At 50.8% G+C, this 24,593-nt stretch overlaps 1 protein-coding gene across 2 annotated transcripts in view; it reads left to right on the top strand.

Moving 5' to 3' along the window:
• Positions 1 to 22,550, top strand: part of ELL (elongation factor for RNA polymerase II) — a 54,429-nt gene extending 31,879 nt beyond the window's left edge. The window contains exons 3-12 of one of the 2 annotated variants that reach the window (XM_074528461.1): positions 54 to 175; positions 448 to 611; positions 3,385 to 3,638; positions 6,526 to 6,650; positions 10,481 to 10,577; positions 13,168 to 13,672; positions 16,539 to 16,605; positions 19,834 to 20,005; positions 20,828 to 20,872; positions 21,843 to 22,550. In XM_074528461.1, coding sequence (XP_074384562.1) covers positions 54 to 175; positions 448 to 611; positions 3,385 to 3,638; positions 6,526 to 6,650; positions 10,481 to 10,577; positions 13,168 to 13,672; positions 16,539 to 16,605; positions 19,834 to 20,005; positions 20,828 to 20,872; positions 21,843 to 21,947 — 1,656 coding nt within the window. In that variant the 3' untranslated portion in view covers positions 21,948 to 22,550. The remainder of the gene's footprint in view (positions 1 to 53; positions 176 to 447; positions 612 to 3,384; positions 3,639 to 6,525; positions 6,651 to 10,480; positions 10,578 to 13,167; positions 13,673 to 16,538; positions 16,606 to 19,833; positions 20,006 to 20,827; positions 20,873 to 21,842) is intronic. The other variant, XM_074528462.1, reaches the window with a different exon arrangement.
• The last annotated feature ends 2,043 nt before the right edge of the window (positions 22,551 to 24,593 follow it).

The raw sequence follows: 24,593 nt of genomic DNA, 5'->3' as shown, positions 1-24,593 counted from the left end.
GTGAGCCGAGTGACCAATGCTGTCCCTCCTCCTCCTCCTCCTGTCCCGAGCAGCACATCGCCATCCCGAGGCCCGACCGACCGGCGGAAGTGAGGACCTTCACCTTTTATCTCTCCAACATTGGCAAGGACAGCCCCCAGGGGAGCTTTGACTGCATCCAGCAGTATGTGTCCAGGTGAGTGTGTCCCAGGAAAAACCAGCCTCTTTTGGTTTTTGATTTTTATTTTTTACCTTCTCTTCTGGAGCATCTTTTCCCTAACAGAGCTTAATGCACGTTCTTCCTTTTTAGAGCCTTTCTGATCTGTTTTGATGTGGGGTTTTTTTTGGGAAGCATCTGGTTCCCTCTCAGCTCCCCTGTGTGCCCCCACTGTTATTCAGCTAACACCCCCCAGTGCCAGCCTGGCGTGCAGTGCCAGGAGTACCTTTTGCATTGCATTTCTCTTGCAGCAATGGCAATATCCATTTGGATTGCCTGGGAAGCATACAGGATAAAATCACCGTGTGTGCTACTGATGATTCCTACCAGAAGGCGAGGCAGAGCATGGCACAGGCAGAGGAGGAGACTCGCAGCCGGAGCGCCATAGTCATTAAACCTGGGGGGAGATATGTAGGTAAGCAGCCACTCCTTCTGGGGCTCTGCACTCCAGCCGGGAGCCAGCAGGCTCTGCAGGCACATCCTGATGTTGTTGGCTCGGTTGTGGCAGCCTGAAAAGCTCCTGGCAGTTCTTTGTGGGTGATTCAGGGGGCTGCTCTGCTTGTGTTGTGTTGTCCTCGCTTCCATCGTCACCCCAAGGAGCTGTGGCTGCCCTGGAGGTGCCCAGGGTGAGGCTGGAGCAGCCCAGAGGTGTCCCTGCCCTGGCAGGAGGTGGCACAGGGTGGTTTTGAGGTGGCACCCAGGCAGCAGCACTGAGGGCTGTCCATGTGCAGAGCTCTGGCCTTGGGTCCCGTCTGTCACATGGGCCCTGCTGAGCCCTCCCTGCGTCCCTGCTCGTGGCCAGCTCAGCTGGAAGTGCCACCCCCGTGTCACAGCTGTGCCCCACGGCGCCTGGCAGGGAGGGCACAGCAGCAGTGCCCTCTGTGTAACACAGGCACTGAGGCAGCCTGGCACAGCCCCTCTCACCGAGACAGCAGCAGGAAATCAAACCATGGCAAATGACACAGGGAGCCTGCAGAGACCCTGCTCAAGCTCAGCTCACAGGCTTTGGGCACAAACAGTAACCAGAATGCAGTTTCACTATTTTCATTATTTTTTTTCCTGAGGCAGCTGCTTTTCCTGCAGCCCATGTGATCTGCAGCCAGTCTCTTCTCTGAGGGATCTGTGATGAGAAGGATTGAGTTGCAAAATGTAGAACTGACCCAGACTCATTGTCACAGCAGCCAAGTGCTCAGAGCTGAGAAAGGAGATAGTAATCAGGAAGGAAATGCATTGATTTCCCGTAGGCCAGAAGATTATTTTGTTTAGCTCCTCTTTGAGAACATTACAGTAAGTGCCTGAAGTTAAAGCTTCTGAGGGAGAAGATTCTCAAAGCAATTTGCTTCCTGGAAAGATGGAGCAAAACTTTTTTAAAATTAAAAATACTCCTGGCTAAAACCTTTCAGTGGCCTGAAATGGAGACGGAGGCGTGTGAAGGCAGCAGGGGCAGAGCTCAGTGCTCCTCGATGAGATGTCAGTGTTGGAGCAGGAGAGGAAGGGCTTGGAAGGACAGTCCTGGTGTGGCATCTGCAGGTCCTGGAGTGCCAGCAGAGCATCAGCTGATTGCTGCAGGCTGGGCTGGAGGGACAGGGCTGCCTCTCACATTTCCAGGAGAACACGGAGCTCAGCACTCCAGTGCCAGGGGAGTCCTTCCAGGCAGCTCAGATGTGGAAAAATGTATAGGAAATGTTGAAACTGGAGAGCAGCAGGGACTTACAGATGTGAGCTGACACTTGAATAAATAGAAATGTAAATAGAGAGCTGCAGGTAAAGCTGCAGGGGAGGTGTGCATGCAGCCACAGACACGCACGTGTACAAATATTTGAAAATCCTTTGTGTCCTGGCTTAACTTGGTTTTTTCTTTTCCTATCGCTGCACATTTTGGCTCCAGCCTTTAAATGGAAACCTCCCAACGTGATGTTTTTACTGTTCATGACCTGGCAAGAGTTAAGGCAGTTCTAGAAAGCTGACGAATCTTCTCCTGTCCCATTTCTGGAAACAAAATCCAGTTGACCTCTGGATTGTGGGATGTTCAACGTGCGAACTGGTGCTGTTCCCCCTCTCACCTCCCCTCAGCCCTGCCGAGGATGGCTCGTGCTTCCTCTCCCAGCTCTGTGGTGTAGAATAAAAAGCCAGGAAATGGGGCCTGGGTTACGCAATGTGCAGCTCAGTAAAACAAACAGTGCAGACAATCCCCAGTATCTTCAGATGACTCAGTTGCAAACGTTGCTTCCTAGCAATGGAGCAGTGCCCTGCTGGAACAACCCTCCCAAGCGCTTGCAGTAAATGCTGGATGTTGTTTGTCCTAGTGAAGGTCACTTTCTCCAGCCCAAGTGATTATTGATTGGATCTCCAGGTTTCTAGACCTTGGAACCCACACGTTTTGTTTTCAGCTTTGCTTGGTGTGCCTTTGGTAGCAGGAACCTGCTCCTGTGTTTGGAGCAGTCCCCATGCTTTGACTGGGCTCTGCTGGGAGATGCTGTGAGGGCTCTGTCTGTCAGTGGGAATGGGAGAAATGAATTGTTGGGCTGTGCTGTCAGCAGCCAAGGGCCACAGTGGGGATGGGGCCGAGATGCACTCCTGGGGCAGCTCTGTGCTTGTGTGCAGTGGAGAAGGGGTTATTCCATCAGCACCCTCATGAATAGGCCGATGGCCCAGTGTCAGCCCCATTCATGGGGCCTGTTTGGAGGGGGAAGGGAGGTGACCCAGCCCCATAAAGTTCCTATTGTTCTAAAAGCAGAAACATCTGCTGGAGGAGCGTTTTTGCTGAGCTCAGCAGCGGGGAGCCGCTCGTTGACCAGTTCTGGTCTTTCCACTCCATATTTCCCACTCTTCTACACAATAATGCAGAATTTTCCTCTCGTAGGGAGGGCAGGAATAGTTCGATTAACCGTGGGGGATACGTGCACTTGGGATAAACGAAAAGCTGGCAAACAAAGGGAGCTTTATGTGAGCTGGTGGCCAATAATGCTCAGGTTTCCAGAGCTCGGTGTTGCTGTTTACTCGTTCCAAGCCTGTCACGACCCATAAAGCTCACGGGACGCGCGTCGGGACCCAGGGGGTGTGCTGGCGGTGTTTGTCCTTCCCTGTGCCCTCGTGCCACTCGCAGGGCTGTGCTGGACCCTGGTGGTGCCAGCCCGCTGGCCGCTGCGAGGCGACTGCTGCACTTCACTATTCTCATCTCATTTTAGGCAAAAAGGTTCAGGTGCGTAAACCTGCACCAGGAGCTTCCGATGCTGTTCCCTCCAGGAAGCGCCCAACGCCAGTCAACCTTGCCAGTGCAATAAAGAGAGGCAATAGTGCCATTTCCCAGAGACCCTTCAAAGATAGGGTTGTGCACTTACTGGCACTAAAGCCTTATAAGAAACCTGAACTTATTCTCAGATTGCAGAAGGATGGACTTTCTCAGCAGGACAAGGATTTGCTGGATAACCTTCTGCAACAGGTTTGTACTCTGATGAAGGCAACGATTTAGGTAAAGGGAAAAAAAAAAATAAATGTCTCCTGAGCCCCCCCCTCCCTCCCGTGGCAGTGGGGCCGTTATCTGCAGGCTGCAGCTGAGTGTGGGGGACACAGCTCTGAGCTGCCAGTGCTGCTGCAGAGATAGCAGGAGCCTCCCTCGGGTTAGGGGGTGCAGCCAAGCTGGATGGTTCTGGCTCTCCACATCAGTCCCTTTCAGAGGGACACTTCTGCTTGGTCATGGGGAGGATTCTCTTAACAGAGGATCTGCAAGTTATTTGATTATAACCTCTAAATCTCTATTTTATTCTCACGGATGTGAAGGAGCCACGCTCTGTATTGGTACAAGTTTTGTATATGAAGGAAAAGATGTCCCCAGTGTTGTTTTGTGCTCCTCAGAGCCCTTCCTGCTTGGAGGTGCCAGTGGTCAGGTGTGAAGATCATGCAGCTCCTTGCCAAGCAGATTATTTGTGTGTCAGGTGTGAAAGCTGTCTCCAAGCTGAATCAGTTCCTAGCACTTTGAGTCACATTAAAGGTGCCATTTTAGGCCTCACAGTAAACACCTTCATTGCTTTATTAAACACATCATGGCTATTTATTTAAATGCTGCAGCTGCCTCCTGGATTGGAATCAATTCTGGAAAAAAAAAAAAAACTCCTTATTTTTTTTTCTCTTTTACTCCTTTTATAAAGAGTGAGACAGGAGTTCACTTTGCCCAAGGGCGCAGGGCAGGTCCTATTAAAAACAGAGTCACAGCTGGCACAACCCGTTCCTTCCTTAGACTTTAATCCCGGAGCCCTTCATTTCCCAGCAGCTTTTTTGCAGCATTTTCTCAGTCCTGTCCCTGAGTTTCAGAGCAGAGAGCTCTGTTTGTGCTGCTGCCTTTGATGGATGCTGTGCCCCGGCCCCGGCGCGTGCGGGGCCGCCTCGCTCAGGCTGCCCTGGCTGTGAACGTGCAGCTCGTAAAGTTAATCCCTCTCAGGGCTCCCATCCACGGGCAGACACAGATAAGCTAAAAATTACAGCCTGTGTTCAAGCTAAATCTGTCTAGGTGTGGGTTTCATTGTGCTCTTGCATCTCTCTCTCTCTCTCTCTCGCAGGACTCCGTGTTCCTGGCGGCCTTTTTGCCTCATTTTGCAAGGTTTCTATTTTTGGGAGGGTTGGGGTGGAGCTTGCAGAGTCCCACACGAGCAAAACAAGGAGGTAGCAGCTCTCAGCCTCAGAAAAATCCAAGTTGTTCTTCCCAGGCTCCAGGAACAGGCAGGAAACAGGGAAATTCTGGGAGAGTTGTTGTTTTTGGGTTTTGGTTCTTGTTTTTTTTTTTTTTTGGTGCAGCAGAACCTGGATTGGCTTTTGTCTCCTGGGTGTATTTACAGGGATACCTCGATGTAAAACACAGCTCAAATTCTTGTTGTATTTTGGCTCAGGATTTTGGAAAGCTGACAGGACTGAAAGGAAAAACAAAGTGTTTGTCATGTAAACTGATAACCGGGCTTTCTATTTTTTGCTTATCAGGAGAGTTTGCCGTGGTGGTTGTGCAGCCTTTTGCTCAGAAATGCCTAGATTTTTAATATTTTTATATTAGGTTGTAGAAAAGCAGAAGCAGGGCAATCAGCAGCATCTTCAGCTCATTCAAGACTTGCCACTCCTTAGCTTGTTTTTGAGGCACTTTCCTGCTGTGTGGATAATAGAAATCCCTGAGCACAGCCACGTCCTGAATGGAGAGCAGTAATCCCTAAACAGATGCACGGGATGATGCCCGTGCAGTGAATAAAAGCATTTTGCACTGTGAGGGGCAGCAGGCCCTGGGCTGAGGGGCTCCAGCAGGAATTGGGGCTGCAGCTGCTGCTGTGCCTGCCTGTGGGCAGAGCCTTCAGCACCTGGGCTTCCTCATCCCTCTCCACACACATCCAAGGCTTTATTTTCCTATTTCCATTTGGAACCTGCCGTGCTCTGCAAGCTGGGGTTGCCCAGAGGAGCTGCCCCATCCCTGGGAGTGTCCAAGCAGCAATCTGGGATAATGGGAGGTGGCCCTGCCCTTGGAATCTGATGGAACCAGAGCATTCCGTGAGTTTTCACTCCCTGTGAAAGCCTCACTGCGGCTCTTTGCTTTCCTCCAGCTCTGGATTTTCAGGCCTGTACCAACAGCAAGAAGTTAAATTTTCAGTCAGGCTGTGGAAAGACTGATCCAAGTGGGATAACTCTTTCCCAGGTTGTTTCCATTCTAATCCAGCTGTGCCCATTCCAGCAGCTTCTCCTCTCTGTGCAGGAGTTTGTGGGGAAACTCTGAGTGTGCTGAGCTCCCTGCAGGGCTCTGGCAATCCCAGGTCCTGGAGAAGTTCTCCCTAGAATCCAGCTGGTCCCAGGGCATTCTCTCACAGCTCCCTGAGAAAGCAGCTCTGTTGGCTCGGTAGTGAGAAATTATCTCCTGGCAATTGTTAACCAAGTTATGGCCCCCAGAGTTCCTCTTTGGCCATAAACTGCCCCGTTTTGGCTGTGGGACAGGTGTGATAAGTGAACTGCCTGTTCCCATTAAGGCTTTATTTCCAGGTGTTTCCATCAAGTGGTGTTGTGCTGCTCCAGGCTCCCCAAGCTGAATAATCTCTTTTAGATATGACTTATTTCCCACTCAACTGGATGTGCTTTAGAAGCTCATTATGAATTATTGCAGCGACAAGGCGAAAGGAAAGGCACACTTTGATTAAATAATCTTAATAATAAGGAAATGAAATATTAAAGTCTCTCCTTGTTCTCTGACACTACTAACAGCTGCTAAGTCTGCTCAGATTTTGCCTTCATCTTAGCTCTTGTTTGCTCGAGGAAGTGAGGAAATGAAAGCCTCATGATGGTTTTCCAAATTCCTTCTGTTGCAGGTGGCAAATCTGAGTGCCAAGGACAGCACTTTCACACTGAAAGATTGTGTATACAAAGAAGTGCAGAAGGACTGGCCTGGCTACTCAGAAGGAGATCAGCAGTTGTTGAAGAGGATCCTCGTTAGGTAATTACCCATTTTCTGCTCTGTGATATCATCCAGGGAAGGTTCTGTAAATCAGGGTGACCAAGGTCTGGAAGTTGATATTTTGACATCATTTTAAATTGTCCATCACCCAGGGACCTGTAGGTGTGGCTGAAGTTGAATATCCAGGTGGATCCACTCTTCACATCTTTAAATGTGAATGTCTTTAAATCGTTAGAGGCAAAGCTTGGGGGAAGCCTGCCAGGGAGCAGGGCTGGTGCATTTAATGCTGCTGGTGTAAAATGGAGATGAGGTGATTAAATGTCTCCAGCTCAGCTCTCCTTCCTTTTTCCCACATCTTCCTGTGCAGCCTGGAGTGTTTCATCCCTAAATCTGAGACTGGGTTGAACTCGTGGATGTGTGGAAAAGCAAGAGGTTGTTCTGTGGGGATAAATCCCTTTAAAATCCTCCTGCTTGGAGGGTGATCTCTGTTCCCTTGTTCCCTCCTGGAACAGCCCTAACTGACTCAGTTCATCCTTATTGCTGACAATTTTCCCCCTCTAAAGATATTTTCCTTAGTGAAGCCTCCAAGCTTGGAAGCTTCTGGCTGGCAGGGAAAGAAATCTCCCAGTTTTACACAGAATTCTGCTCTCAGTGTTGATATTTTTCAGTGCCTTGGTTCAGATTTTGTCGTGCAGGCAGAGCTTTTACTCGTGCTGTATTTTATTGCACTTTTGGTTAAGCTGAAGCACAGCATGCTCTGTTTGAGCACTTCCCATGATTTAAAAGCACAATTGACTTGGAGATGAGACTTTTTAAACCAACAGAAAACTTGCACTCCAAGTGCTTTGGTGTGCTCAAGGAAAATCAAAACTCATTTAAATGGCCTTGATGGGAAATTATAATTAAAAGGAAAAATACAACTGCCATGCAGTCTTTATGGCTTTCAGAAAAAAAAAATTAAAATACCCAGAGTGAATTTGTCCCTGTAGAAAAGCCGTGTTTACTGCTTTTTCTACAATTGTGGCGTTCACTTGGGCTGGGGTCTAAAAATAGACCTTGGAAAGGATGTGTTCAACTGTACAAACAAAGCCCTGCTCGGGCAGTGCAGGTAATGAGGCTCCAAAATGGGAAAAAACCACGTTGGAGGAAAGCAGAGGAAGGGCACAGGAGGCAGCAGGGTTTGCACGATACCCAATGGTTCAGCTCCTCCTGGCTGGCAGGGCCAGTGGCCCAGCAGCTGCTGTAATTAGCACATCTGCACTCATTAACACATCTGCACTCATTAACACATCTGCAGTCATTAACACATCTGCAGATGTTAAAGCTGGGTCTAGCTAGGCTTGGGTTAAACCAGCTGGGGTTTTTTCTCATTTTTAATGTTTTCCATCCCTGTGGCACCCCTGGGCTGTGGGAAGTGTCCCAGCCTGGGGCTGGGTGAGCTTTCAGCTCCTTCCATCCCCAACCATTGCCTGGAATCCTTCCTCTGCTGAGCCCAGCGCTTTCCTGGCTCCTTAAATCCACAATTAACAATTAGATGTGCCAGGCTTGCTCAAGCAGCCCCCAAAAGCCACTTGGGCTGGGTTATTTGGGCAGTATCAGTGTCCCCATGCTCACAAGCCCCAGGTCCTTTCCTTGAGCCGCTCTGTGGCTGCTGAGGTTGTTTTAAAATCAAATTAAACAAAGCCTGGACAGTGGTGACACTGCAGATGTGCAAATATTGCTGCAGCACAGCCCAAGGTTCAAGCTCAGGTTAAAAGCCAGATCTTGTCAAGTGCTGGGTGTTATCTCTGAGATAAATCTTCCCAATGTTTGAAGGGTGTGAGTGAGCGTTGATGCTGATTCCAGTTGCTTGGGAGAATTTAAAAGTGGGGTTATTCAGGCTGCACAGCTCCTGACAAGCTGACTGCAGAGCTGCTTTATTAAAACCTTTAACCCTGAATTCTGGGGTTTTTTTTCAGTTTGTCAGCTGCAACTTGATGCAAGAGTGGGATTTTTTTTTTATTGAATGATTAATTGAGGGGCAGTCTGGTGTCAGAATTGTTGGTCAAAGCTGGTGGGCTGGGAAAATACTCTGAGATCTGCAGAGACCCAGCCTGGAGGGGAATCCAAGTGATTCTAATTGTGCTTTTTGTTGCTACAAAAGGTTTTTGTTTTATTTGTCCAATACCACAAATACAGCCCGGAGTAGCTCTGTTTTGCATGATGCAACTTAAAAGTATTATTGGGAAGCCCAAAATGTAAATCCTGGTGGACCAATAATACCTCAGCAGTTCCTGTTATAATGCTGCTTTTCCTGGACCCAGAGGAGCTCGCTGCTGAAAGGGCTCCTGTTGCCACAAAGTGTTGTTTTAATGATGCTAATGAGTGGGAGAGTTTATTCCTCAACATCTGAGCTTCAGTTTCAGCCCCTCTTGAGTGAGCTTTGCTTTCTGGGTTGTCTCAGAAAGCAAACACTCAGCAGAAATTTGTTTAATTAATGTCTCCCTGAGCTGTATTTCAATCAGCAGGAATAATATCTGATATCCTTTACACCTTCAAATTCAATGCCACTCTCACTGGCCTCCATGTGAATTATGTTTCTGAGGCTGGGATTAATTTGTTTGAGTTCTTACGTCACCGGTTGAAGAGAAAAAAGGTGAAATTGTTGAAAAAGGAATTCCAAATTCAACAGGGAATTGGAAAGAAAGAGGTCCAAGGTGTTCCTTCCATTGCCAAGGAGCCACAAAAATGACGGGAAAGCAAGGAGGAGAATTTGTCAGTGATGTTTTCCCACTGCAGTTTCTCATTCCTCACGGATTTTATCGGAGACCAGGGGCAGGAGGAGCCCCTTTGTGCAGAGCCCAGGGTGTGCAGTGTGCCCTGGCACAGTGTGCCCTGCAGTGTGCCCTGGCACAGTGTGTGCTCTGTGCCCTGCAGGGTGTGAGCAGTGTGCCCTGGCACAGTGTGCCCTGCTGTGTGCCCTGCAGGGTGTGAGCAGTGTGTGCAGTGTGCCCTGGCACAGGGTGTGAGCAGTGTGAGCAGTGTGCCCTGGCAGGGTGAGCAGTGTGCCCTGCAGTGTGTGAGCAGTGTGCCCTGGCACAGTGTGCCCTGCAGGGTGTGAGCAGTGTGCCCTGCAGGGTGTGAGCAGGGTGCCCTGCAGTGTGCCCTGGCACAGTGTGCCCTGCAGTGTGCCCTGGCACAGTGTGAGCAGTGTGCCCTGGCACAGTGTGCCCTGCAGGGTGCCCTGCAGGGTGCACTGGCACAGTGTGCCCTGCTGTGTGCCCTGCAGGATGTGAGCAGTGTGCCCTGCAGGGTGTGAGCAGTGTGCCCTGCAGTGTGCCCTGGCACAGGGTGTGCAGTGTGCCCTGCAGGGTGTGAGCAGTGTGCCCTGGCACAGTGTGCCCTGCTGTGTGCCCTGCAGTGTGCCCTGGCACGGTGTGAGCAGTGTGCCCTGCAGGGTGTGAGCAGTGTGCCCTGCAATGTGCCCTGGCACAGTGTGCCCTGCAGTGTGCCCTGGCACAGTGTGCCCTGGCACAGTGTGCCCTGGCACAGTGTGCCCTGGCACAGTGTGCCCTGCAGGGTGCCCTGGCACAGTGTGTGCTCTGTGCCCTGCAGGGTGTGAGCAGTGTGCCCTGCAGGGTGCCCTGTCAGGATGAGCAGTGTGCCCTGCTGTGTGCCCTGCAGTGTGCCCTGGCACAGCGTGCCCTGCAGTGTGCCCTGCAGGGTGTGAGCAGTGTGCCCTGCAGTGTGCCCTGGCACAGTGTGAGCAGTGTGCCCTGGCACAGTGTGCCCTGCAGTGTGCCCTGGCACAGTGTGCCCTGCAGGGTGTGAGCAGTGTGCCCTGGCACAGTGTGCCCTGGCGGGTGTGAGCAGCCCGATGTGTTTTGCAGGAAGCTGTGCCAGCCCCAGAACAGCGGCGCTTTCCAGGGAGAAGCTCCGTCGCTGAGCCCCCCGAAGGACACGCTGAGCTCCAGCTCTCCCCCCCAGGTGGGTCTGGCTGTGCCTGTCTGCACCCTGTAATCGCCTGCTGCCGGGTCAGGAGGGCCTTGGCGTTTTATTTCTCTTTTATTAACTTGGAGTCTCACTCGGGCTTTGCTCAGCATCTGTTTCTCCTCTGGCCGTGGTCAGGCAGGGCCTGTGGGGAGGATCTGTGACAGCGAGGCTCAGGTTTAGTTTTGAGGGCTGAATTCCTTTTGCAGTGCCTCCGTCCCTGCTGGAGTTCCTGGGAGAAGCAGCTTGTGTTTTCCTCATTACTAATAATTGAGTGGAACGAAGCTGTAATAAGCAGCTCCCAAACACGGCTGAGTTATTAAAACCCTTGACCTTTTGCAGCCTAATTGCTGTGACAGATCAGGGGCAGGTTGGGCTGCTCCTGCCTCAGAGATGCCAGAGCAGGGAGCTGTGAAAAGAACATTTTGCCTGCTTTTTCCATGACCATAAACCACCCAGGAGCCACGTTTGACGTGAGCCTTGTCCCCACTTCTCCCAGGATCTCCCAGCACAGGCGTTGTGAAATGTTCTGCCTTCCCAGCGCTCTGCCTTCCCCTCTCCCCGTGTGGGTCAGCCCAGACAAGTTGAGTATTTATTCTTCTCCTGCCAGTGGAATGTGTAATGCCTGCTTGTCTGGACAGACGCACCGAGGATTAGTGGCAAAGAATATTAACAGGTAAAGGAGTTATGTGCTCTCTGGCACTGAGAGGGAGGCAGTTCTCTGGTTGAGAACAAGGACTGGGCAACTTGTTTGCCAGGTAGCTGATTGCAAATCCTCTCCTGCTCTGCTGTGGGCATGTTCCTGGTGAATGGAGAACGATCACCTTCAAGTTAGCTCACAAAGATCCTGGTCTTGTGTTGTCTTTTAAGGCTGAAAAATCATCTTGTTTCTCTGGCTGTCTGTATTTTAAAGATTCAGAGGTCTTTAGGGTGAGGTTTTGATCTCTCAGAATGACCCAGCTGAAACTCTGGGTGGTTGGTGGGGTTGGATTTGAGAATGTCCCCGTTTCACCAGCCTACCCAGTGTGGAATAGAAACGTTTCCAGCATGATTCTGCCGTGTCAGACAGCAAACCACAGCACTGTGAGCTGTCACTTTTTTAATACTCGCTGGCTGTAGTTTCTATTTAGAGAAATGGTTTCTAATGGGTGCAGTGCCAGCAGGGGATTGGGATTTGGTAGGCTGGAATGCAGAATATTTCGGGAAGGTTCAGCTGTGGAATGAAGGTGAAGGAGATCGGTGTGGTAATTGTAGAAAATGGATGTATAGAACCCTCCTAACCAGAGGGATGAGTTTGGAGGAGCTGACATTGGTTGTTTTTAGAGGAAAGGTTGTAAAGCCTGGCAGGTTTCTGGGCTGTGTCACCTGCTGGGAGCCCTGCAGATGGAGGTGTCCCCTCCTGGGGGAGGCGATGCTGCCAAGCCGGTCGGACGTGCTGTCCTTGCCCCTTGAGCTCAGTGGCAGAACCAGCAGCTCTGCCTTAATTACCCTGACAGGTGGAAAGAATTCCTGGCACTGAGCAGTGTCCTCGAGACCCCTGAGTTAGCAAAGAGAGAGAGAGAAAAATCCAGGTGAAAAAGGGGGAACTGGGGGCAGCCACCATGCACAGCTGCACCTCCGCCACGGAACAACATTTCCATTCGCAAACACGTCGCCATCCCGCCTGAGACAGAAAGAAAATAATGGATTATCCAAGAGAAATAGGCAGAGCTATCGTTTGTTTTCCTCTGGGCACGGAGGAATCCTTGGCCAGAGCTGGTGCAGCCCCAGCGCTGCCAGGTGGGCGCGCAGCGAGGGCTGGCTCAGCCTGGTGGATGGATGGATCCTTGCATGGAGCAGCTGCCTCCGAGCTCGGGCACGGCTGGGAGCCACTTCCCTCCCTGGCCTTGCTCACAAAGGGTGGCTCAGGTCACGTTGGCCCCCGTGACGTGGCTGCCTCGGTGTCCCCTCGTGCCTGAGTTCTGAGAACCGAGCACTTGGCACTTCCTCCCGCCTTCCGGGCAATGCCTCGCTCCCGACAAGGGGAAGGGGTGAAGCTCTTGGCCACGGAGCTGGGGGTGAAATGCAGAACTGCTGATCCCTCCCTGCTCCAGAGGGCTGAGCGCACGTTTTTCCTTCACTTTGGGGTGCTCGGGACAGATGTTTTCACCCCAGAATTGTTTGGGTTGGAAGGGAGCTTAAGGATGGTCCAGTGCCACCCCTGCCATGGGCAGGGACACCTTGCAGTGTCCCAGGGTGCTCCAAGCCCTGTCCAGCCTGGCCTGGGACACTTCCAGGGATATTTCCACTCTCTAACTGGGTGGGATGGGGCAGGGCTTGGGTTCCAAAGGGCTGGCTTTGAAAGGAGCTGCAGTGAGGGTGATCTGGGGCTGTGTGTGGATAACAGGGCAGGTCAGGAATTGCTGCTGGGGATTTTTAGGCTGTCCCACCAAGCTGCGGGCTCTGGGAAGCAGCTTGGGAGGGATCAGCTGCTTTTCCCGGGATGTTCCCTCCTCCCCTGTATTGCACCACCACCTAGTGGCAGCACCCAGCTCCACCGCTGCACCTTGAACGCGATTTCATTCTCCTTTCTTCCCCCTTTCCCCAGCAGAAACGACCCTTACCCGTGGAGTTCATCGACCCCCTGGCCAACAAAAAGCCCAGGATCTCGCACCTGGCGCACAGAAGCCAGCCCACCCTGAACGGGAAGCTGAATTCCTCCAACGGCAAGGACAGCCTGGCCCTCCCTGCCCCGGCGCTGCCCCCCGAGCCCCCCGTGGGCTCCAGCTCCTCCCTGCCGGCCCTGGAGCTGCCCAGGCCCCACGACCCCCTCTCGGATGTCAGCAACGACCCGGCCCACAACGGCAGAGACTGTGAGAGCAGCACGGAGCCTCCCGAGAGACTGAGTCACCCCCTGCCCACAGACTGTGCCCAGAGCAGCAAACACAACTGCGGCTCCTACGTCAAATCCAAGAAAAAATCCAAAAAGCACAAAGACAAGGAGAAGGACAGGAAGGAGAAGAAGAGCGAGGAGAAGTGCAAAGAGGAGAAGCAGAACTGTGAAGTAATAAAAAATGCTGATTTAGTTAGTGTTGCCCAGGAGCAGGTGCCAGGTGAGTGGGGGCCCGCAGGGGCTCTGCTGTTGGCTGGGTGTGGTGCCAGGGTTCCCTGCAGCAATGGGCACCTCCTGGGCCACCCCAGCTGCTCTGGGGACCCCAAAGGCCAGCGCTGTCCTCCCTCCAGATCACCAGAGGTGCTTCCTCTCCCCACACAGGCTATCAGGTTTTTCCTGTTTAACCTTCCCTGCTGTTTGGAGCTGCCTCAGAGCGTGTCATGTTTCTCCTGGTTAAATTAAAAGCTGGGATAATCTGTGGGGATGAAAGGCTGGGAGCAGTGGGAAGAGCAGTGCCGAGCTTGTGTTGGCTCTTGTGATGACTGTTGTTTGGGTTTTTAATGAAAAGTTACTCACAAAAGCTTTTAAAACTGGCTACAAAAGAAATGATAGATAAAGCTGGTGATAAATGCAGTTAGAGCAGTGGAGAACCAGCTCTTCCAGGCTGGGAAAGCTTCCTCACATCCCACTGGGGCTGGGGATTTATTTATGCAAGGGCTGACACAGCAGTGAATCTCCACTGAGGTGGGGTGAAAACATTTTCCATCAGGCCACTGTTCCAGAGCCAGGTCCGTGCTCTCTGAGAAGTCAGAGCAGAGAATATTTCTTGGCTGATCCCATCCATTCCTTCTCCTGCTGTTTCCATGTTTTCTGCTGTTTTCTTGCAGCTCCCCAGAGCCCTGGGACTTTCCCTGCAGCCTCTGGGAATATCTGTTAAATTCCTTTGTGCATTTTCCTTCACCCTGCTACTATTTTCTGCATTCCCCTTCCTCCCTGGTGCGTGAAAATCCTCCAGTTTTGCCTCCAGAAGGACAATATTTTGAAATGGAGACTCCTTTGCTGGATTCCTGGAAAGGGGGAGCTTCTCAGGGTGTTGGGATTGAGCTGGTCCCTTCCCTTCTTTGCAACAGTCCCTTCCCTGCTTTGCAGCAGTGACAAAATTCCTTTTGGTGGCACAGCTAAGGACAGTCTGTGGGCTGGTGGCTGTGTGGCACCGCAGAACTGAGAATTCTTCCACTTTTGTGTCAATCCCGGGTTTTTTTGTGTGAATTTTGTGTTTCTTCCACGTTGTTTCTCTTCCCCATAAGCCTCCAGAGTGGTTCTGGAGAGACACTCACACATTCTCTCCTTTTGTCTTATAAACACCCAAATCCCTGGGAAATTGCTGAGCCTCCTCCACCACCTTTTCTGCTTCTCTTTGCTGTTTAATTCCTGGATTTTTGTTAATTATTGGGAGCTGGGGGTTTGTTCCCGCTGCTGTTTTGAGGTAACAAACACGAGCTGGGCTGGGAGCAATGACAAACAGGATGTGGTCAGTCCTGCTTGGATCCTGGACAGCCAGGGCTGGGATGTTTTCCTTCTGTGGTAGCCCCAGCCTCGTCCTGTCCTTGCCCACGTTCCCCCTGGAGCTGTGGGGAAGCAGAGAATCACAACAAGTTTGGGTTGGAAGGACCTTAAAGCTCCTCTGCTCCCACCACCTGCGTGGGCAGGGGCACCTCCTGCCACAAGTGGGAGTTTCAACCAGGGATTTTGTTCCAGAGGCTCTGGAGGGACCTTTGGGGTCCTTTCAGTCAGTAGGTGGCACTCACAGGCAAAAATAAACCTCCCGAGTGCCTTGCACCATCCTCAAACCCTGCTCTGCGTCTCCCAGGCTGTGGGCACAAAGGGGGAAAAGCAGGAGGAGCTGCAGCAGGGATTTGGGATTGGGATGGATTCAGAAACCCTGGGGTTTTTGTGACATTCTCCCATCCTGCTCAGGAAAGCTTTTCCCTGGAAATCCAGAAAAAAGCAGGAGGAATTTGGGATTGGGATGGATTCAGAAACTCTGGGGGTTTTGTGCCATTCTCCCATCCTGCTCAGGAAGGCTTTTCCCTGGAAATCCAGGAAAAAGCAGGAGGAAAAGCAGGAGGAATTTGGGATTGGGAAGGATTCAGAAACCCTGGCTTTGTGCCATTCTCCCATCCTGCTCAGGAAGGCTTTTCCCTGGAAATGCAGGAAAAAGCAGGAGGAATTTGGGATTGGGATGGATTCAGAAACCCTGGCTTTGTGCCATTCTCCCATCCTGTTCAGGAAAGCTTTTCCCTGGAAATCCAGAAAAAAGCAGGAGGAATTTGGGATTGGGATGGATTCAGAAACCCTGGGGTTTTTTGTGCCATTCTCCCATCCTGTTCAGGAAAGCTTTTCCCTGGAAATGCAGAGGAAATTCAGGGCACTGCAGGCCCAGGTTTGCAGCTGGGTGTGCTGAGGGTTTGCAATGTCACACACAGTTTGTGGGAAGTGTCCCTTGCCAAAGGTGGATCCAGCTGCTTTCCCCTGCACTGTCGGGTGGGTGTGCAGGGTGAGTCTGCTTTAGGTTTATTCTGTTCCTCCTTCAGTTTCTGAGCATTCTTTAATGCCTGGGTTTTGCCCCAGAATCCTCTCTGTGGTGCCCTGCTCTGGGATATTGATTCAGATCTCACCTGGAGATGCTCACAGGAATCCCTCACGTTTGGAATCAGCAGAACAGAAGTTTCCCCTTGCCCAGCCCAGCTCTCTGGGCTCAGGGCTGTGTTTTCCTCCTCCCCAGTGCTGCTCTCGCTGTTATCCCACTCCAGGCACTGTTTACCCTCCAATTAAATTCAGATTTTTTCCCTGCTCGCTGCACAGGCTGATGTTGGTGTTGTTTTGCTGACAGACAAATACTGGAGGGGCCTTGAACTTTCAGCCACCTTGTTGTGGCTCCTCTGCCTCTGTCAGTTCCAAGCAAAACAGAAATCCTTTAGAATTCCATAAACTCTATGTTTCAGGCAAGTTTTACGAGTTTGAAGCTGAATTGCAAAGAGCTTTGAAGTTTAAGAACATTTATAAACAGATCTTTATTTTTTCAGGTTTAAATGGAACATGCAATAATTCTAGTGTACCAACATCAACTTCAGACATGCCAGATTATTTATTGTAAGTATGTTTATCAGTTGCTTCATCACTTTGGGGTCATGTTTCAGGCTAAGAAATCACAACGTGCTGGGGATTTTTGTTGGACTTTTTGTGTTATTTGATAGAACTTTGTTAGGTGGGTGTAAGGAAAGGAGTAAACCCAGCTCTGCAGATGAATAGTTGAGACTGAACTTGATATCAAAGCTGGATTTTACCTCCTTGAGGAGTTCAAGGTTATCTCCTATAAATTGTTTGAGCACTTCAAGAAACATCTCATACCTTAGAGGGGTTTGTGAGGATTAAACATCTCCACACTCCAGCTGGAAACTTGGAATAATCTGCTGGGGAAGGCAGGGCAAGGAAGGATTTGGGCTGGTTTGTTCATTCTTGCCCTCTTCAGAGCCAAGATCATCTCCATAAAGCAGTGAAATATTCTTTCCTGGGAGGCTCCAACCCCTGGGTTAGGATCTGAGTTGTTCCTTGACTCTTTAATCAGATCCCCCCGAGGTTAATTAAACAACCCAAACCCAAAAATCCCTGTGAAGGAAGCCCAGAATCTGCATAAACCCAAACCTGTCCTAAACAAAGCTTTGGGGTGAGGGAAAACTTATAGCTGGGAGGAAAATTGTGTGTGCATGTCCCAGCCCTGGGGTTGTTCCCATCAGAGCTGGTTTGGCTGAGCTGGGAGGGAAGGGATGGAGGAGGAGGAGGAGGAGGAGGAGGAAGCTCCAGGGCAGATAAAGGTTTCTGCTGTGGTTGTGCTGCATCAGCCATACAAACAACCCCTTCAAGGTGACACTTTTAGGTTTATTCCAAAGAATTCGTGTGGCTGGGGGGAAAATTGTGGTTTTTTCTCTAACCCACGTGCTGATCCCTCCCAGAATGGGGCATTGCAGCTCCCTGGGCTCTCCCCAAAGAAACTGGGAGAGGTTTCTGAGCTCTGGGTCTCACCCAGGGTGATCTGGCTGGTTTGTGCCCAGCTCCTCAGATTCTGAGCCTGTCACTGCTGTTTGATGCTCTCTGTCCTGTGGGGATGGTTCTTTATCCCACCCTGGCAAGGAGTCTGTTCTAGGGAGCACATAAAAAGTTAAAGCACTGAAAGTTTCCCCTTAATCTGAGGCCTAAATCAGCTTTTCCATGTTCAGGCACTGCATGGCCCTGCTGCAGCCAGGGCAGGGAGGCGAATTAGAGCCATCACCTACCAAAAGATGAGTTTTACCTTCAGAGAGAGCTGTAAAAATCAGCTTTAATGGCTTTTTGTTGAGCATAATAACTTCCAAAAGGCCCCCAAAGGCACATCAGTTCAACCTGAGCTCAGGACACGTCAAGTGTCTCAGGAAGGTGCTGGAAATAGAGTTGCTGGTGGAAAAAAAAATACTGAATAAAGCTCCTCACCGTGGCTTCTTGTCATGCTCTTGCCACATAATGGCCCTGCCAGCGTTTTGCAACGATGGCTCAATGCTTTTTGTGTTCCTTTAAAGACTCTCAGCACTGGAAGCATCATATTCCTGCTGTTCCAATGCCTGGCACAGATGCAGAACTCCATGTTCTGCGGGCCAGCAGGAGTCAGGGAAGCTGTAGCAGCACTATCTGAGTGTCCTCCTCCACCCCCAGTGCTCCAGGCTGGGCTGTACCTGCCCATTCCACCCTATCTGGCAGAGATAGCGAGCTTTGGGAGCAAACATTGTTTGTTTTACAGCAGGTCAAGGCAACAATCCCCGCTGGTTGCCTCCATAATTTGCTACTTTAATGCAAGGCAGGATGAGAGGAAACGGCCTCGAGCTGCACCAGGGGGGTTTGGATGGGTGCTGGGGAGAATTTCCTCACAGGGACAGGGAATCACCGTCCCTGCAGGGATTTAGGCCGTGTGGATGTGGCACTTGGGGACGTGGCTCAGTGGTGGCCCTGGCAGTGCTGGGATTTGATCTTGGAGGGCTTTTCCAGCTTTAACCCCAGAATGGTTTGGGCTGGGATGAGCTGGAGCCCACCCAGTCCCACCCTGCCACGGGCACAGACCCCTTCCAGCATCCCAGGGATGAGACAAGCACAGCTTCTCTGGGAACGCCATCCCAGACCCCTCACAGTGAAGAATTCCTTCCCAAACCCCATTTAGGTGATCCTGTCATCCTCAGTTATCCAGGATTTTGTTTCCAGGCTCATCCCCACAGTGGCAACCCAGAGAGAATCCCCTAAAACCAATTCCCCCCTAAAACCAATCCCCTCCTCAAAACCCATTGACCTCAAGACCCATTCCTTCCCAAAACCCCATTTAGGTGATCCCGTGATCCTCAGTTATCCACGATTTTGTTTCCAGGCTCATCATCTTGTGCTCAGCACTGCAACAACTCAGAGTGAATCCCCTAAAACCAATCCCCCCCTAAAACCAATCCCCTCCTCAAAACCCATTCCTTCCCAAAACCCCATTTAGATGCTCCTGTGATCCTCAGTTATCCACAGTTTTGTTTCCAGGCTCATCCCCCTATGCTCAGCACCGCAACAACCCAGAGAGAATCCCCTAAAACCAATCATCCCTTAAAACCAATCCCCTAAAACCAATCTCCCCCTAAAACCAATCCCCCCCTAAAACCAATCCCCCCTATAACCAATCCCCCCAAACCAATCTCCCCCAAAACCAATCCCCCCCTAAAACCAATACCCCCCTAAAACCAATACCCCCAAACCAATGCCCCCAAACCAATCCCCTCCTCAAAAACCATTGACCTCAAAACCCCATTTAGATGCTCCTGTGATCCTCAGTTATCCACGATTTTGTTTCCAGGCTCATCCCCACAGCAGCATCTGAGAGAGAATCCCCTAAAACCAATACCCCCAAACCAATCCCCTCCTCAAAACCTATTGACCTCAAAACCCCATTTAGATGCTCCTGTGATCCTCAGTTATCCACGATTTTGTTTCCAGGCTCATCATTTTGTGCTCAGCACTGCAACAACCCAGAGAGAATCCCCCAAAACCAATCCCCCCCTAAAACCAATCTCCCCCTAAAACCAATCCCCCCCTAAAACCAATCTCCCCCTAAAACCAATCTCCCCCTAAAACCAATCCCCCCCTAAAACCAATCCCCCCCTAAAACCAATCCCCCCCTAAAACCAATCCCCCCTAAAACCAATCTCCCCCTAAAACCAATCTCCCCCAAAACCAATGTCCCCCTAAAACCAATCTCCCCAAACCAATCTCCCCCAATCCAGTTCCCCCCTCCAGAGCCACTGAGCAGAGCCTTTTCCCCTGCAGAAAATACGCAGCCATCTCCTCCTCGGAGCAGCGTCAGAGCTACAAGAACGACTTCAACGCGGAGTACAACGAGTACCGGGACCTGCACGCCCGGATAGAGCGGATAACCCGACGGTTCACCCAGCTGGACGCCAAGCTGAAGCAGCTTCTGCAGGGCTCTGAGGAGTACAAGGTGGGGAGATGGCAGAGGGAGCTCACAGAGCTGCAGGGCTGTGATCCTGCTCTCCTGGGCTGCCTCAGGGAGCGAATTCCAGCCCCGGAGCTGCTGGGGAACGTGCAGGCAGCTGACAGCGCTGCTAACCCGGCTCTGCGCTGCTCCTTCTGCAGGCTGGAGCCACATCATGGGACTTGTTGACAAGGAAAGGCCTCAGTGAGACAATTGGTGTCCTTAGCCAAAAGCTGCTGGAAGCTATTAGTGTATCCCAGCCAGAAAAACTCATATTTGCACATATGGGAGCGTATCAGGGCTGGAAGGGGAGTTAGCACGGGGTCATCTGTTCCTCTGCAATCTTTGATCTTAATAATGCAGCATTATTGGGCTTGTCAGAGTGATTTTTAAAGAGTTTTAGCTATTCATTAGCTTGAAGGAGTGAGTCTCGTCGAGGATAATAAACAGATTTTTACAGAGCACCTATTGTGCTAAGCACAGCTTCCTCCCTCAAAACTCCTGCCCTTCTCCTTGCAAAATTCCTCACTGGATTGCTTTTAGATCTTGGTGAGGGGAAAAAAGAGCAGTTGGGGCTTTGGAAATGTGAATTGTGCTGGAATCCAGGTGCTTGTCACAGGTGAGGAATGAGGCTTCATCCTTCTGTGTCAGCTCCACGATATCCATGGAGTCCGAGCTGGGTTGGATCTGCCCAGGGGAGCCATGGAGGGAGCAGATTTTGGTTGGAATTTGGAGGAATTGTGTACATTGAGCCATCAGTAAATACCTACTGCAGAACTGAAAATAACGCCCTATTTTTTTTTTCCTCTCTCTCTTTATTTCTTTTAGACCATCCACGATCAAATTTTACAGGAATACCGGAAAATTAAAAAGGTAAGGGAATGTTCCTTGGCCACAAGCGGCTTTTGGGTGGCGCCCCTGGTGTGACTGAAAGAGATGGGCCCTTGCCAAGAGCAAGCCCAGGCTGCGAGGCAATTGCAGCAGGATCTTTGTTCAGCCCCAGCCCGTGCCTGGAGCAGCTCAGAAAGGGTTTGGGGGGAGCTGGGAGTGCCCCTGGTGCTGGAGCGCTGAGCCGTGGCCCCGGCACAATGGCTGTGCTCACCCAGCGCCTTTATCTCTCCAGGGAAGGAACAGTTTGTGTTCCACATGCACAGCATCCCAGCTGGGAGCAGCCTCTGCAGTCTGGCCCTGCAGTTTTTTGGAGTTTGGGGCACATAAAATTTCAGTGTTTTTATGCAAAGCATCCACACACACCAATAGGGATTTGGGTGTTTTTTTTTTTCTTTTCAATAAGTGAATGTGGTTCTGAGCCCTGTTGTCCTGAGGGATTTAGAGATTCCCTGCATGTTGGAAGTTCATCTTTGTCCCAGAGCCTCTGAGGTGGGGCAGAGGGCAGGTGGGGATTGTTGGAAGCCCAGTAAGGCTGAGCCTGACTCAGGTGTGCTCCTTCCTCTGAGGAGGCTCCTCAGAGGATAAATAATGCTGAAAAGGGAATTTATTCTTGGCTGGGTTTGTCAGAACAGGATTGTTTTAAAGAGGGATCTAAAAAAGCTTCTTGCCATGGCTTTAAGCTGAAAGAGGGGAGGTTCAGGAGGGGTATGAGGAGGAAATTTCCCTCTGGGAGGGAATGGGATGGAATTCCCAGAGAAGCTGTGGCTGCCCCTGGGTCCCTGTGAGTGTTGGATGGGTTTGGGTGTCCCTGCCCGTGGCATGAGGAAATCTTTGCATTCCCTCCATCCCAAACCATCCCACGATCTGCTCTGTGCTGTCAAGGCCCAGCTTTGATTTGTCCAGAACCTTTCCCACCTCTGCACTTCCATTTTTGTTTTGTTTTGTCTTGCAGACAAACCCCAACTACAGCCAAGAGAAGAACCGCTGCGAATACCTCCACAACAAACTGGCCCACATCAAAAAACTGATAGCAGAGTATGACCAGCAGCAGTTTTAGCTGCCACTCACCCCTGGACTGGGTAGGGCAAACCAAAATCCAGTCAGCCTGGACGTTACGTTCCCTTTTGTACACCCAAAATCCCTTTCAGAGACGAGCATTAATTCCTCGTGGTTGAAGAACTTGGGGATGACTTTAAGATGCCAGATCTGTCATGTCCACGTCCAGCACGCTCCTCCCGAGTTTTTAAGCCTCTCTGAATGTTGGAATGTAACAAATGGATAACAAAAAACAAACAAACAAACAAAAAAAAAGAAACAAAAAAAAAATTCTGCTTATTTGAAGCCAGCGTTTGACACTTAAGGGAAAACTTGCCTAAAGTGACCGAAGCTCCCAAAGGTTAAGAATCTGTAGTTTTCATGGATTAAAAGTTTGGCATGAAGTTGTAATTGCCCAGCTCCACGTGGGTTACAAATTGTCCTACAAATGGTGAGGAACTGGAATTGCTGCTAGGACTGTCTGGAATGAGAGCTGCGCGCTCCCGGCTCCGCGGAAATACACCACGTTCCCTGAGCTCTGCTTGTCTGGCCCTGCTTTGTCATTGGCATCCTCGGGGTGGGCAGGGGTGGTGGCAGCACAGGGGCTCCCCTGGGGCTCAGCACCTCGCCCAGGGCAGAGGTGGATCCCAAAAACAGGAAAAAACCAAACCCCCAAACCCCCTTTTTTTTTCTCTGCTTTGTGCGTTTGGGTGCAAACCTCCTGCCCAGTCTGCCCAGTTCACCTCCAGCCACCAGTGCTGGCGAGATGGAGACCTGTCTGGCTTTGACTTTTCTAATTTTCTACCAAGGCAGCCAATTTTATTAACTGCTAATGAGACTATGGTCTATTTTTGTACCAGAGAAAAAAGCATCTTTTTTCTAGAACCGTGCCTCCCTTTTCCTTTTAGGCCGAGTGCTTGGGACCCTTTCCTTGCAGTATTACTCCAGGTGCCCCCCAGAGCAGTGACTTCATTCCCTGATCCGTGGCAGGAGGGGTGGGGGTGCTCTGCTTGCTCCTGGGGTATTTTCTGTGTGTCTGTGTGTGTGTCTTTGCAAGGAGCAGCAAATCCTTGTGAGAGCAGCAAGGTGCTGGTTTCCCACGCGGATCCTTCCACTGGTGCGCTCCAGCTCAGCCAGCTTCTCCCTGCTTCCTGATTTTCTTATTGAATTCTTTACTTTGGATTGAAGGGAACGTTTCAGAGTATGGCCAGGGTGTGAGAAACACTCCAGAAAGCACAAAGGTGTCCTTTAACTCTGCTGTTCCTTTCTTTCTCTCCCCTCTCCCCTTTCTAATCCTGCCAGCCTGTGGGATTTGACTTCTCCCCGCTTCCGTTTATCTCAAAGTAAAGATTCCTTCCCTGTGGAGTCTCCTTCCCTTGGAGGTGGCACTGAGGAGCCTTTCACCCTTTGTAGGAGAGGAATGGCAGAGTTAAGGAGGGAAACGCTTCTTACAACAAGGAGTTACTTTGAAGTTTTTGGGGTTTTTTTGTTTTTTTTTTTTTTCCTTGCCCCAAACGAAACGTGGGTCCATCTGCTGTATTAAAAATAGGAGATAAAATTAACTAATTATTATATTATAATTTCACACAGCCAGGGCTAATAATTATTATTATTATTATTATTATATTATAATTTCGTTGTTGTCACACAGCCAGGGCCACTGCTTTTGCTTTGTCACTTTATTCTGAGGTCTCTCCCTGTGCATCCAGCGCTCAGCAGGGCTTTGCCATCCCCTTCTCCAAGGCAGAGGTGACAGCCCGGGGGACGTGGTGGCCCTTGGGATGCCACCAGGAGAAAGGGGGTGGAAAAGGCTCTTTGTGCCCAAGGAGCACAGGGGGAGCACCCAGGGCCCCCCAGGCCGTTCCTGTGGCACTGGGGGGGTCAGGAACGCTCTGCTCCCGTCCCTCCCTCCCCACGCCAGGGCCGGAGCTCAGGGAGCGCTGGGGCTGCTCCTCCTGCCTGGGAACGCCGCGAGTTGTGGGGAAGGGGCTTCTGGTGGGAACCCCGGGATCCCTGTTGGGAATTGTGGGGGTCTGGGGGGGGATGAGGAGCCCCTGGCACGTCCCAAATCCTCACAAACCCCCAAACCCCGCTCTGGCATCGGCACTGCACAGCCAGCACCGCCGGCCCTGCCCCGCGCCGCCGTTTTGGGGTGGGAAAGGGGAATTTGCCCAGTGCTGGGGCCGGGGGGCTTCGTTGCCACCGCGGAGGAGGCGGAACTCGGGATGGCAGAAGAGGCAGCAGCTACAGAGCCAGGATGAGTAAATTCTTCCATGGAAACACTTCTCCTGATCCTTCACATTTTGAAAGGAGGGGTTTTGTTTTGTTTTTTTTTTTTTGTTGTTGTTGTTGCTTGGGGAGGGGGGGATAGAGATGGATCTCAATCTTTATACATCTGCTATAAGATATTTTTGCAAACAGAGTTGTATACAAAGATGTATTGTGTACATTTACATGTATATTCTGGAACTTCTAAAAAAATTTGAATATTAAAAAAAACCCTGAAAATATTTAATTAATTATCCAAACTGTGAGACCCAATTAGCATCCACCAACTTCCTGCTTCACTTTTCTTTTGGACTGTGTTAAAGAATTGTAGTCGAATCTGCCTTTTTTTTTTCTTTTTTTTTTTTTTTTCTTTTTAGAGACGACGAAGCTTAGGCAAAAT

The sequence above is a fragment of the Zonotrichia albicollis genome, chromosome 29 (genome assembly GCF_047830755.1).
Source record: "Zonotrichia albicollis isolate bZonAlb1 chromosome 29, bZonAlb1.hap1, whole genome shotgun sequence".
Lineage (NCBI taxonomy): Eukaryota > Metazoa > Chordata > Aves > Passeriformes > Passerellidae > Zonotrichia > Zonotrichia albicollis.
This window is presented reverse-complemented; position numbering and strand designations above follow the sequence as displayed.